The 13,838-nt window shown below is 42.9% G+C and overlaps 1 protein-coding gene across 1 annotated transcript in view; it reads right to left on the bottom strand.

Moving 5' to 3' along the window:
- LOC104489357 (trifunctional purine biosynthetic protein adenosine-3-like) overlaps positions 1-13,838 on the bottom strand; it is a 20,962-nt gene continuing 7,124 nt past the window's right edge. The window contains exons 9-21 of the mRNA XM_010131509.1: positions 13,546-13,714; positions 11,162-11,393; positions 10,932-11,026; positions 10,096-10,205; positions 7,879-8,077; positions 7,113-7,364; positions 6,677-6,829; positions 5,180-5,386; positions 4,038-4,181; positions 3,581-3,711; positions 2,018-2,159; positions 728-843; positions 1-273 (exon numbers count right to left, since the gene is read on the bottom strand). Coding sequence (XP_010129811.1) covers positions 1-273; positions 728-843; positions 2,018-2,159; positions 3,581-3,711; positions 4,038-4,181; positions 5,180-5,386; positions 6,677-6,829; positions 7,113-7,364; positions 7,879-8,077; positions 10,096-10,205; positions 10,932-11,026; positions 11,162-11,393; positions 13,546-13,714 — 2,223 coding nt within the window. The remainder of the gene's footprint in view (positions 274-727; positions 844-2,017; positions 2,160-3,580; positions 3,712-4,037; positions 4,182-5,179; positions 5,387-6,676; positions 6,830-7,112; positions 7,365-7,878; positions 8,078-10,095; positions 10,206-10,931; positions 11,027-11,161; positions 11,394-13,545; positions 13,715-13,838) is intronic.

Here is a 13,838-nt window from a genome sequence, read left to right as displayed (position 1 = left end):
CTACGCCACATTGTTTTCTCGAGGCTCCAGAGCTATGAGAGAGGATGTGCTGTCTCTCTTCTCTTCTTGAGGGCACAGGCTTTGGTTCTCTTGTTTCCAGTAGGTTTTACCATCTGCTCCTAACTGCACTGCTCCACTGGCCACCAGCTGCAGGGCAATGGGAAAAGCCCGACACTCGGCTTCTTTAACCCTTTCTGAGAGTGTCTCCTCGGTGTCATCTGCCTTCACAGATACCGGCTCCTGGTGGATCACTGCTTTTGGACTAGACTCCTCCTAGAATGGGGATATTGGGAGTCTTTTAGAAGAGGCTGGTGAACTGTCTCAAGACTGTTATGGACAATGCAGGTGGGGCAGAAAACTCTCATGAGAGATCTCGGTGAGCACACGTGTAGTTGTGTGCAGGAGTCTTAAAATACACCTAGAGAGTCTTGCCACCTCCATTAGGGCTACCTACATTACATCAGGGGGTACAGAGAGACAAGGGCTAGAAGATTCAAAGGGTAGTTTACTGAGAGGAGAAACTGAAAAAACCCATCCCATAATATGGAGGAAGAAGACAGGACCTCAAGAATCCACAAGTGCAATGTAACCCCCACCATCTTCCTGGTTTTACTGGTCAAAATCCCAAGATTTCCACACGTTCTTTTTACCTCTTCCTGTTTCTGCCTTCAGAAAGGAAAGAAAAAAGCAAATTCCTTCCCAGAATGATCGGCAAGAGGACGCCTACCTGGACAAAATGCACCGTGCAGCCTGTGACTTTGAGTCCACTTTGCAGGGCTTGCTGATGGGATTTTCTACCCTTGACTGATGGGAAAAGTGATGGGGAAGCATTCAAAATTTTCCCTGGACATCAGTGTGAGAAGAGAAAAAACCAAAAAAAAAAATCAATTAGAACTGAGTTTCCATTAAAACGAACAGCGAGGTGTGATCATCAGTTCCAAATCAGCATTGAACACTGCTCAGAAGTTTAAATGGCCTTGACTGCAAGTCAGAACGTCACAGGACATGTTCAGATTCGGGTTAAAAAGCAAAACATATACAGAACGGTGTTACAGTCTCTGAGGAAATCTGAGGAACCGCTGCTGTGACCCAAGGAACACCGCTGCTCTGCCAGGAACACTGGTGACGGTGTGCAGGCTTCGGCAGTAGCCGGGCAAGCAGGTTTCAGTTAAGGCCAAGGACGTAATTTGCTTCTGTGTCTGTGGATGGACAGACAGAGCGGTAGGTCTCTCCCCTTCCAGGTCACCTGCCCTTGTGCTGCAGATGAGAGGCCTGGAAGCAGAGGACTTCCCACTGCAGCCTCATGCAGCGCCACTGCACAGAGGGAAGTGATTTTCATAGGAAACATCATTCCCGAAGGAGCCTGTCCAAGCACAAACCACAGAGTGAACAACTTCTGAGCAAGGCCTCAGGATTGTGTGTGTCCCCCCTCCGCTGGCCTGGAGCGCATCTGAAGACAGCCCTGCTGCACAGCAGAGCCACGCTCACTCGGGGCTGTACGGGCGGTACTTCCCGCACACAGCACAGAGCAGCGCTACCCTGCGCAGCCCTCAGGGCAGCACAGCGGGGAGATGAACTGAGAAATCAGTCTCTCTCCCGTTTTTGCTGAGTGACAACTGCAGGAGGTAAGTTCAGCACAACTCCCCAGTGCAGCTCCTTGACAAATGGCTACCTGTCCCCTCCTGCAGACGGAACCACACTCCTGCCTGCTCCTCAGCCGTTTCTCCTCCCCAGGAGAAAGGCAGACAGACCAACTCCATGACCCCGATCTTGCCCCTCTGTTACTCATTATGCCATCACAAGGTGTTTCTCTGCCAATGCACAGTCAGAAGCCCAGCGCAGTCCCACTGTCTGGAACGCAGGAAAGCATAGGGCAGCCCCACTGATTTACATGCAAACCTCACTGTCAGCAAGGCTGTAAGAGATTTAACCAAAAGACAAAGAACTATGACTGTGTAATTCTTCTGCGACCAAGCATCCCTATTTTAATTTCTCTTTTACACTTATAATTTCTTACCTTTCCATTTTCTGAGAAAAGGACTGGACAAAATTCTCATAAATCCTGAAAGACATATTAGTTCAACAGAAAATTCTTCAAGAACTCGGTCAATTGTGCTGTCAAATTCAGAGCGACTCCCATATAACTTATGATCAATCACCTAAAACATTAAAACAAATTAAGAGCCATATCAAGAAAACAACCTGGTGTGAATCAAAGCAGCTACCTGGGCAATAAAGAGAAAGCTAACTGAATTCATTCCAGAGCACTCGGGTGTTTAAAATTTGTAAGCTGGTACATTGTTCAGGACAACTGTGATTTTTCACATTCTTAAAAACGTTCCTGGAACCGCCCCAGTCACTTGCTAGCTGTTTTGCACAGGGCACTTTGTAGCACATGCAGAAAATCTGCACTAAGAGAAGCCAACTGTGAGAAGAGAAACATGTAGGTGATGTGTAGAGGGAAATAACGGGAAACACATTGGAAGATACTGGCCTCTTGCTCCAGAATATCAAGCCAAAGACTTCAGTCAAAATAGCGATGACTCATCAACATCCCCACCAGTTCGTCTGTAGCTGCTTACTGAAAATCATGGATTTATCTAAAAAGACAACAAACTGGCCAGACAGTCTGTGTAAGGCGAGGAGTCAAGGCTTGGTTTATTTCTACTCCACCTCTCAGCTGCAGCTCCCAAGGTAAGTGTTCGTTCCTGACTCTGTCCATGAGAACTTTCAAAAAAGGGGCTAACAAAGCAGTCATGCTCTTGCCTGTAAAAATGTGAATGAATTTGGATGTAGCTTTATATTGCCAGAAAAAAAGTAACATGAATCCAACCCAGCTGTTGAGGAAGGTCGCTGAATACGTTTTAATGCATGGAGAGCATCTAAGAGCATCTATTTCCATCTGTGCATAGCTGTACAAACATGGTAACTGTGCAAAATCCTTAAACGTTAGAGCGGGAGATCCTGGTGGGCTGTATTTGAAATCACAAGTTGTTGAATGTTTTCAAAAGCCACATTCTGTACTTTGACAAATATGATGACTTAATGGTACTCCCTTTTGATACTTATTTATGAAACAAACCAGTGAAAGTTTCTGTAACACTGTGCTACTCTTCTGACCATGGGCAGAGGAGGAGTATAGTGCCACTGAAAGTGACTGAGCACAACAGGAGACAAAGGTCTTTCTCTAAGGATGGCTGAACAAAGGAGGCAACATGCTTCTGTGTTTTTCAGAGCCTGAAGTCTTACTGATTCGAGTTAAAGCTTGAAGCTGCATGAGTCACAGTTTCAGACCCAAATCATCACAGTACTTGCGGTTAAAAGTCCCTTCCTGAGTCCGAACCGTAGCACTCACTGAAGAGACAGGAAAGACTCGCAGCCTCCGGTGAGCACCGTCCACACAGCTCTCAGCTCTGCCTGTATTGAAAACTTTGACAGCTTTGTGCAACATTCCCTTATCCGTGGTAAAAGTTTTAAACAAAAGTGAAACACGACCGCTTACCAAGCATAGGTCATAAAGACCTACAGATTTAGTAGCTGTGAGTTGGCAATAAAAAGGAAAGGAAACGGGTGTCTTTACCCTGGTGGGAATTCCAGCCCGGGCTGCATTTCGTAGTTCTTCCACACCAGACTTGTTGGAGATGACAAGGACAACTTGAGCACAACTGCCTGGCTCTTTTGCATAACTGATGAGCGCAGCAAGGTTTGTGCCTCAAATGAAGAGAGAGCAAACATACATTGAAACTGATGTTCGCCTACGTCACAGAGAACTGGCGCTCAGTTCTGTTTATCTAACAAAAATTTTCAACAACCACACACGTAGAAGAGGACTAAGGAATTTGTGCACTAATAAAGCTCATTTGTACATCATCAGTACAATACCACTTCTTGACTTCCAGTCAAAATACAACCTTGGTTTTAGAGGGCTCTGGAGACTCTACTGAAAAAAAAGCAAGGTGGATGCACTTGTATCAGGGCTGAATTCAGCTTCTCCTTTGTAAGAACATTTATCTATGTGATAATAAATGAAATCTCACCTGTTCCAGAGATGAGAACAGCTACTTTGACTTTGTTCTTTCTGGGCTGGTATTGACTCTCAGCAACAGAGTTATTCAGCAGATGATGGGAGCTGTTCAGCTGCAGAGCTTCTAGAAGATTCTTGACTTCAATCTGACAACCTCCTCCAAATATGTGAGGAAAATGTTAAAATACCTTAGATTTCACTGTTCCATCTAGGTTCACTTTGTACAGTTTATTAAACATGTTTCAATTAATAGAAAACCTACTGGCAATGAATTCACGTGAGCACTGACCGCACTACAAAAACGTGTGATACCTGAACAAATCAACTCACCCTAGCTGAGCTGCTCCCTTTTGTGTTACTCACTCGCAGAATTGTTTACAAAGGTACGGTATGGTCTTTTCAAGGATTATACCCATCTTTTATACCTGTCTTCCTCTTTCTCCCATGTTGCAACGTTACACTAAAAGTTGCTGACAGAAGTGAGGTTGCACTTTGGCTGCCCAAACTGCTCCCTAACCTTTTTGTTTCCAGAGGGATTTTGCCTCATGCCTGGCTGTATGTCAATCAATGGACATAGCAGAACGAAGAATTACCATCACATATGACTATACGCAGCTGTGGCCGATCCTCAACCTTCACACAGCATCTGTGTGATTAGGGAAGGGGTTGGAAAGGAAGTGGGTTGATTACCATGATTGCAGTAAAATACAACTAACTAATGTCTGAGGGATTTACTCAAGTCTCTGATTTACATCAGAGGGATTTACTCAAGTTTCAAGCAGGTACCTAGGTAAGACATTATTCAAGTACTGTCACTCTGAAAACAAGACGTTCATTTCTCACTGATTTAATAATGAAATTTAGATGTGAAGGTGTCAAGTAACTTCCAGTCTACTTAAATGACAGGAAAAGGATGTGAACTACACAAACATTGCAATAGGGGGTCTCAACAGGTGGCCCCCAGGAGATGCTCAGCACTTGACAGAATCACACTCTAAAACTAATTTCCTCCGTATCAACTTAAAAATTAAATAGCACATCCTTAGGTAGAAACCCCTCTGAGGTGAGACAGATGAATCTGTTACACTTTGAATCAAACCGTGCTCTGTTTAATTTCTGTGAGCGTCTTCATTGCCCATTAGGACACCTGCTAACCTGTGTGACACGGGGCAAGAACTCTCCCAATCAGCCAAGCTTCCTCATGTCTCTGTATGTCCTTGAGAACATGCTGAGCCAGGTCCTTCTGCACAACCAAGACAGCACCAATCCCACAATTAAACGTCTGCGCCATCTCCTCCACAGAGAGGTTTCCCTCTCTGTAAATCCAGCAAAAGATTTCAGGAACCTTCCAGCTGAGAGCATCTGGAAATTATTGAAATTTGTACATGGTCAGCACTGATGTTGGCTCCTCATCTTTTATTATATACTGACAGTGGTATATTGCAAGAGCTGACAGAGACTAATTCTTGCTATTCTAACAATACCGTCCATGCAGGAGACTGACACAACTTCCAGTCAGCTTTATAGGTGCTGCTTAGCTAGAGGTTTCTAGCCATAATTTGTGTGAGCCAAGTCTTTTCTAGGCTTTCTAATGAGAACATGTAGGAAATGACGGAAACCAAAAATGTATTCACCCCTCATCAGCCAGAAGGAAAAAGCTACGGATGACTTACGTCTCTTACATAAGAGATAGCAGAGCCACTGGACAAACCATATTCTGGCTTTTGTGGACTACTTAAGCAGATCCTGGTTTTCTCTTTCAAAGCATCAATAATCAGTACAAGAATGTATACTTAGTTGTACTGATGGGCGGACTGGAACAGGGATGAGTGTTCTATGCCCAGATGGAAAGCACGGATGGGCTTTCACAGCGGTCCTGCTCACACAGGCATGGCCTTAGGTTTTCTGTGGAAAGCTTGGTGTGCAGACTTGCAATCTCAACTTCATTTCAGAAAACTAACAATCCCTTGGTCTTGTTAACCTGTTCCAGGCAGCAGCAAGCAAGCTAGGCACCACCTTAGTAAGCTGGGTTTATTTCTTTCCTTTCTCATTTCATTCCAGAGAAACAGACAGACATACAGACACCTTCCTTCCCTCCTTCTCTTCTCCATAATATTTTTGGACTCACATGAACATATTTTGAATAATATTTTGAAATTTTGAATACTTTGGCCAATTTCGTCTTCAACAGAAAAGTTCTACCTTACTAACAGACGCGAAATGCTAATCGCTTATGGGAAAGTTATTGCCTACCATAAAATTGGATATGTGTGTGTGTGTGCACGTGCACTGTGGAGAAAATTGTGCAAATTGTCTCAACAAGCTTCATTGTTTGGTCAAAATGTTTAGCACGGAGCGGTGTCTTGCAGAACACACAATCTTCTCAAACACCTTTTGTCCTAGAGATGAGCTGCCTTCAAACTTCCCTTAAATTTCTCTTCTCCAAGAAGAGAGTGGTGCTCAACAGCTGATGCTTATTTGAAATACGAATACCTTTGGCAGGCTCTTTGGAAAAGCATTGACTTTGGGTCACTCAGTCTCTAAGTACGTAGACAGATAAATTTCTGAGTATATTTATAACTGGAGCTAAAAAGTCAAGTCCATGTTGCATACAAATTTTGTCAAACAGAAACAGTCATCTCTGATATTTACCTAGGACAGCGCTGACATGTTCTGGCAGAATTCTGGAGATGCCTTCCAGCAGCCCCTTCTCTGCAACATAGGCAAAAGCCTTCACATGCCCTGAGCGAAGGACAGGCAGCAAAGATGGACTGTACACTTTTGCTGGGGTCAGCAGTATATCTCCTGCAAACAAAAGTGTCGATTCAACCAATTTGTTTAAAAGGTCATTAGGTGTTTAGCGTGAATGCTTCTCTCAACAGGTGCCCTTCTGCTCTTTGTGGCAAACAACTTGGGCAGTAGCAAAATGCTGGCCCACTCTTCCAAAAATGTGGACACAAGACCACATACCTACGCCAAAGACTGATTAACCCATCCTGAAGTAAACTACCCCTGGTAGCATCTAGTTAGGAAAATGCCTGAACACAGTTCATTTGCAGGTTTGCTTTGGAAAAAAAAGATCTTGTACCTAGAGTCTTGTCACCACAACTACCCGGCGCTGGTGAGGAGTAGTGTAAGGAGGACATCAAGAGAATCTTCCTTATGATAGTAAACCCACGGCCGTGAATCCCAGAAGAGGCTAGCCCAATAAGCAGGTCCTCCTCATCAGCTCTCTGCAGCCCCAGAAGCATCTGCCCTCGCTCCACTGCGCCAACCACAAAGCCAGTGAGGTCATACTCTCCAGAAGAATACATGCCAGTCACCTCAGTCATCTCACTGCCTACGTGGAGAGAGAAAGCAACACATACAGGATAGCTGCAGAAACATGCAGCCTAAGAAGCACATTCAGATGTACTTTAAAAATCCTTCTTCATTTCTTACCTCATCTCAAGACTTCAACAAAACAAAGCTTCATAAAGTTACTGAAAGAAGAAACTTTTTTTTTTCCATTTCATGCTACTTATCTGCCACCTCCCTGCTATGACTGAGTATCAGAGAGGGAATGAAAATATTAACACTTTGAGAATGTGAGGCATCCAATTTTGCTCTCCTTTGTACAAGGATAAATAAGCAAGAATTAGGATCCAAATGCATGAATAGCAAAACTCATCCCTCTGTCCTGACACGCTTTACAGACAAGGAAGAGTTTAAGCCCAAATGCATAACCTTTTTTTCCACCAAACAGAAGCCAACAGTTCTAATGCCACATACTGCCTCTGCATACAAAGCCTATTTTACTAGTAATCATTTCAACATCCTAATCTTCAAATCTCAAAGGAGAGGAGTGTTCATACCCAGGAAAGCGCATCCTGCATCTCTGCAAGCTTCAGCTATTCCTTCTTTGATTGTTTCAGTCACTTCAACATCAATTTTGCCCCAGGCGAAATAACTGAGGAAGAAGAGGGGCTCTGCTCCTTGAGCCAGGATGTCATTGACACACATGGCAACCAGATCCCGACCTATGGTGTCATGGCTTTTACATACTTGAGCAATCTGCAAAACATGGTGGGAACCAGCAGTGGTGACAAGAAATACGCAAAACTCAGATATTAATCAGAGAAATAAGCAGAAATCTTCTTTTCCCTGAAAAGAAACACTATAGAACATACATACAGAACATTTAGTTTAAATCAAGAGAAAACAGTGCATTTTCGTGCAGAGAGAAGAAAAATCTGTTTTGTTTTTTGAAACATTCATTCGAAGTTTAGCTCCAGTTACCCAAAATTGTCATTATGTTTATTTGCTTTTTGGAATATTATAGCAAATCCAGAATAAGAAGTGCCTAAAAGCAATTACAAACTGCCAGGATATTCAACCTATGGAACATCCTAGCAATTTCCAAAAATAACACCACATTGCTCAGACATCATTCTGTATTCTGCTTTGCTTTTACCTACTAATTTCACTGCAGCAAAACTGAAACAATGTAGTAAGTAGGTTTTTTCTTCTCCAGGTACATGGGCAATGAGACTCTTCACTCCCACCCTCCCTCGACCTCAGCTATCTCGTATCACAGATGACAACGTGGACCTGCTCTGTAGGCTCCCTTGAAAGACAGGTCTTTCACAAAGCAGTAATATTTCCCTCAGGAAGGCTGCCTATTTGTTTTTTAGAAAGGTTATCAAGGTGTTTGCATCCTACGAATAACGAAACCTGATTCAGACATCATGGCTTCTACAAAGTGGTGGCATTTACACTGGTTGATTACAAGCAGAGGTTTCTGCGCTGCCAGGCATACACCAGAGTGGTTCCGCTTGTGCCAACTGCTGATGTAGATGCACAGCATCAGCTCACACAGTGCAATTTATCTCTGTCTGTTACCACTTCAGGGGCTGAAATAGGACAAAGATCGCGTGCATACAGATAAATTTTCAAGGTAACTGCTTTTTACTGACACAGCTCTAATAGTGTAGTTGTACCTGTACAGAAAAGTTCAGTACAGAAAGATGGGCAAGGGGAAAATGCAGATAAATGCTATCATCCTGGCTTCAAAATGGTAACGGATCAGCACCTCAACAAAGTCTGAGTTTGGATTACAAGCCTGATTTCTTTCACCAACTGGTGGATTTAGAAGTGCTATGGAAACCAGTCATCCCGTGTCCTTTGTTGCATTATAACATCTCCCTCCTACTGATCTAATAACAATTTGTATAGGCACTGGCCAACGCTTTTGGCTAAGGAAGAGTCTTGGGAACAGTCTATGTAAACACAGTCGGGAATGTCTCTCTGCCAAGCAGTTGGAACAAAGACTCACAAGAGGCAGCACCAATCACTTTTTCATGCTCAGAGGTATCCAAGGATGTAAGACTGCAAAAGACCTTCTGGATTATTACGTTCGGTCTCCTGCTCTTGCAGGAAGCCACACCATATCATCCCACTACTAAAGGTATAAACACCAACTTGAAACGAGTTAAGTTGCTGTGCTTGACCAGAGAAAGGCAGCTTTAGACCTCCACTCCTCTAATGGCTGAAAGTTTTCTTCTGATTCAATACATAAACATATTCTTGGCTCACCTTATCCTATGTGTTCTTGTATAATTAGTGTTCTTTGTTATTGGCTTCTCTTCCCCTTTAATGTTTATCTCCTCCATCCTTCTTTTCCCCAGTGCCCTGTCAGAGGTAATCGTGCTAACTTTCTGCTTACAGTTTATTAAGCCAAGTCAGGCAGTTATCATTTCAACACTCCCCTGTACTCCTCTGAACTGATTTTTCTCAAAGCCAACTGACCCTCTGTTTTATAGCAGAAATTCTGGTTCTTAGTTCCTCAAGTGCTCAGCTAATTTGTTTGGTTTATTATCATTTCATCACAAAATATCCAGAGCCTCTACATCTCAATTACGTAAGCACAGGCCTTGCTCAAATGAACATCTTACAAAGTCCAAATGACCACTGCAGCGGACTTCAGATGTATTTATAATGCTCAGAAGGGTGTCGATGGTGCAGCTGAGTGTGGCATTTAAAATGATCTTGGGAGATAATATAAGCTTTGCTACAGTAAAGTTGCAAGTTACCTGCAGTTTAGGTCCAAGGCCTTTTGTTTGAGATACCAAGATCGGATCATCATAACCAGACGCTTTCAAGTCAAAGAAACGAGCAAAGCCTCCTACTTCTGAATGACTACCTGCCAAATACAAAGATGTCGAGGATCATTTTTAAGGGAAATAAAAAGAAGACTGAAAACACTCATCAGGGCAACTATCGCAAATTACCATTTTTTGGAGAAGACAGCACTGTGTCCATTGTCAGAAACATGCACAGCTTTACAAAGCATGAACTCCAAAGTCACATATTTCATGGTGCTGCAAACAGATCTTTTTTATTCTGTATTTGTGACCTACGGACTGTCTATAGCCAAGGTTAAACATTCTATGAAACTGCTAACAGCTTTTCTTTTTTCTTTATGTGGCTACTTTTTACCAAGGAGAAAAAAATTAGCAAGAAATTTTCCTCAGTAGGTCATTGCTAAGAGTAAAGGACATAGTCTGAAGAGCAAATAACAAGTCTGATGATTGTTAGCCACAGCCTAGAAACTGGATGTTGTACTCGTATATACAGTTGGTAGGATCATCTCTGTCCAGTGATGTAGAAAACATTCCATCAATCCAGGAATTCTTCTGTTCACTAGACTAACCTTGAAAAAATGCAATCATCTCCACAGTAAGCCAACTAGTTTTTAATTAAGCAAAAGAAGAGTGATGAGAAAGAGATTAGTTTTCTTTCTCCATTGTGACCCCAGTCCAGCTTCTCAAGCTCAGTTTCAATGCCAAGACTGCACTGGTCACCTCCTGGGGAAGAAAAGAGTTCTGTTCCATTCATGAGGAATTTCAAAGATTCTTTCCAGTCTTACCTGATCTGGTACCACTTAGAGTTGATGTTTCTGGCTGATGAAACAAAACATCACTGGTTACAGCTTCTACACATCTCGCTTTGTATATAAGACCCCTGTGGAGAGTAAAGGACATGCTAGAAGCAGTAGTGACATTTTCTGCATAGACCATCATTCGTTACACAAATAAGAACAATAGATTTAAAACTTTGGACTGGCATCTATTTCTGCTAGTGCCTTTGCTTACATACAGAGAGTGTTTGAGAAGCCGTATACCCCGATGGCCAATGTCCTTCCGGTAAGTAGCACCCTTGAAACGTATGGCCGCTACACCCCTATTGGCTTCTCCCAGTGCTTTCATCAGGTCCTCCTTGACAGCAGTAATGGAGAGGACTCTGCCACCACTTGTCACCACTCTGCCATCCTTCAGCGTTGTGCCAGCATGGAACACCTGCAGCCCCAACTCTTTGGCTTGCAGCAGCCCTACAACAGCAAAAGGAAATCTCTGAGTATTTTAAATTATATACTATGTTGGCAAAGCAGTGAAGATTGAAGGCCTTTCTTCAGTCAGGGGAGAACCTTACCTTTCTTCTGAGAAACAGCATTACAGTGAAGGGTATCCCACTCCACTGGCCCTAAGATGTGCGGTGAGGACACAGATCACAGGAACTGAAATAAGGGATCCAGGAGCCACAACAGGACATACAACTGTGCCAGGGCAAAGCTGTGCTGTATATTGTAATCGTGAATAATCTGAGCAGGGTTTTCCTGTATGAAACCACAATTCATAGCTATTCACTGCCTAGATTCTCCCCTCTTCCTGACACTAAACCATTAATGCTCTTCTTAGCACTCTCCTAGCTGTTCTGCTGTGCCCAGTCCACACATTTCCCTGACACTCCTGGAATCAATGCTCTACAAACACTTGCAGTGGCTATCCAATAACCAAAACCAAATTATGCTTTTTGTTCCTTTCATTTGCCTCCATGTATTTTCCCGTTACAGGAAAGCAAAATTGTTCAGGGTTTTTTTAGGTTTGTATTTTGAGGAGAGGTTAAAGAAAGAGGAGGAACTGCTGCCATCACCTGGAAAAAGCAAATCAAACCACAGTTTTCCCCTTGTTATCAGCTAGATAGATTTTATAAATGAGTAGAAATGACCTTTATACTTGCTGAAGGTACAGTGTATTATGTTGCCAAAGCACTGCTCTGACAAGGTCAAAGCTGAGCTCCAGCTGGCCTCACTGCAGTGGAAACCTAACTCCTTCCCATCACGTTTTAAGGAATACTCCAGAATACAATGTTTATTAAGCCATTAAAATGTGGGAATCAGTGTGAAAAATAGGGGAAAAAAATAAATCTCACACAACTCCAGAGGCTGGAGCATAAGAACAAATAATAAAGCATAATAATAAATAATAAAAGTACAATAATAATAATGATAGTAGGGATTGAATTTCATTGTTTTAACTGTCTTTTTTTTTTTTTGTGTGTGTGATTAACAAGCAGAGGGGGTCATACCATACCTAGAGGTATGGATATCAACTTGAAGTAAGTTAAATTCCCGAGTCTGACTAGTGAAAGGTAGCTCGCTAGCACAAGAATTCATTCAGTTATGAAGTTTGGGTTTTTGCAGTTACAGAAATGCAGAGTTCCCCAGAATATCACTGACAAAACAAAATAAATACAGTGAGGGAACCGGAAGAAGAGGGTGGCTGAGGAAAATATGACAGTAGAAATCTTGACAAGGGAAAAAAGCAATATAACATGACCTTCTCCCTGGGTGATGTAGGGTAACTGGAGTTGTGACAAAAATAAGGTGGCCTTGATACAAGATCAGTTGTCTGGGTTACTTTACACAAGGCATAGTGTTGGACCGGCAAAGCAGCAGCTGAGGGGAACGGAAATAGTTCTGCAACAGTTCCCTCTAGTTTTAAACATTTTAAAAATTTTAATGAGATATTAAACCACCAGAACTTTAACACAGGAAAGGAGTATTGATTTAGAGCCCACATGCCCACCTTTCCAAAAAGCCTTCAAGACCTGTGAAGAAGAGGTCCTTCTTAGTACTTCACAGCAATGACCCTGGCAATGTCCCTGTCACAAGGGAAGGAACCACACTCCTGGTGGAAGCATGCACTGTTCCTATTTTAAAGGCCATAGGTCCTCAAGTCTCACTCTTATCACCTGGTCAGGCACTAGCTAAGATAATGTGACCTCCTGGCAAGGGAGCAAAGCTTGGAGAAAGCAGTCTTCTGCTGACAACATTCTAGGTCACATTTCCAGCAGTTTGTGAAAGTACTCCATGTGGACACACCGGAGTTGTTCCAGCAGGACATAATTCCCCATCACCATCTTATCTCAGCAACCAGCTACAGACAGAGCTTTATAGAACGATGTAACTCTAAACATATAGCCACTGTGCTACTTCGGACAGGCATACACTCTGGTTAAAAGATCTTCCTGAACAGCTCTCTCTTCCACAAGGGCAAGGACTGACAGGTGAAGGCAGACTCTGATAGGGTGTGAGGTGTTGGGATGGAGGAAAGCTGTACAGACCTCCAGGAGAAGAGGTAAATGAAAACCTACTGAAGTACTATGCTGAAATTAAATATTAAATAACCTGCTGCAGTTACCTGTTACCTCCATGCCTTTGTCGTATTCTCCTGGGTATCCTGGACTTGCCATGACCACACACACAGCTGTACTATTTTCTGACCAGGCTGGCATGAAGCTGCAGAGTTTGCCATCAATTGTTGCTTGGATCACTTCATAAAAATCGTTTTTAAGCAGTGAGAGAATTACCTGCAGAAAATTTTCGTAGTGATAGAAGTTAATTTTTATTCTGCTGACTTTGAAATTCAACTAAGGGTAAAATCAATTGAGTAAAATCTGTCCCTGCCAAACTGAAAATACTGTATTTCCCTAC

Source organism: Buceros rhinoceros, unplaced genomic scaffold (assembly GCF_000710305.1).
Source record: "Buceros rhinoceros silvestris isolate BGI_N320 unplaced genomic scaffold, ASM71030v1 scaffold11302, whole genome shotgun sequence".
Classification (NCBI taxonomy): Eukaryota; Metazoa; Chordata; class Aves; order Bucerotiformes; family Bucerotidae; genus Buceros; species Buceros rhinoceros.
Note: the sequence above shows the minus strand (reverse complement) of the source record. Positions and strands in the feature narration are given on the sequence as shown.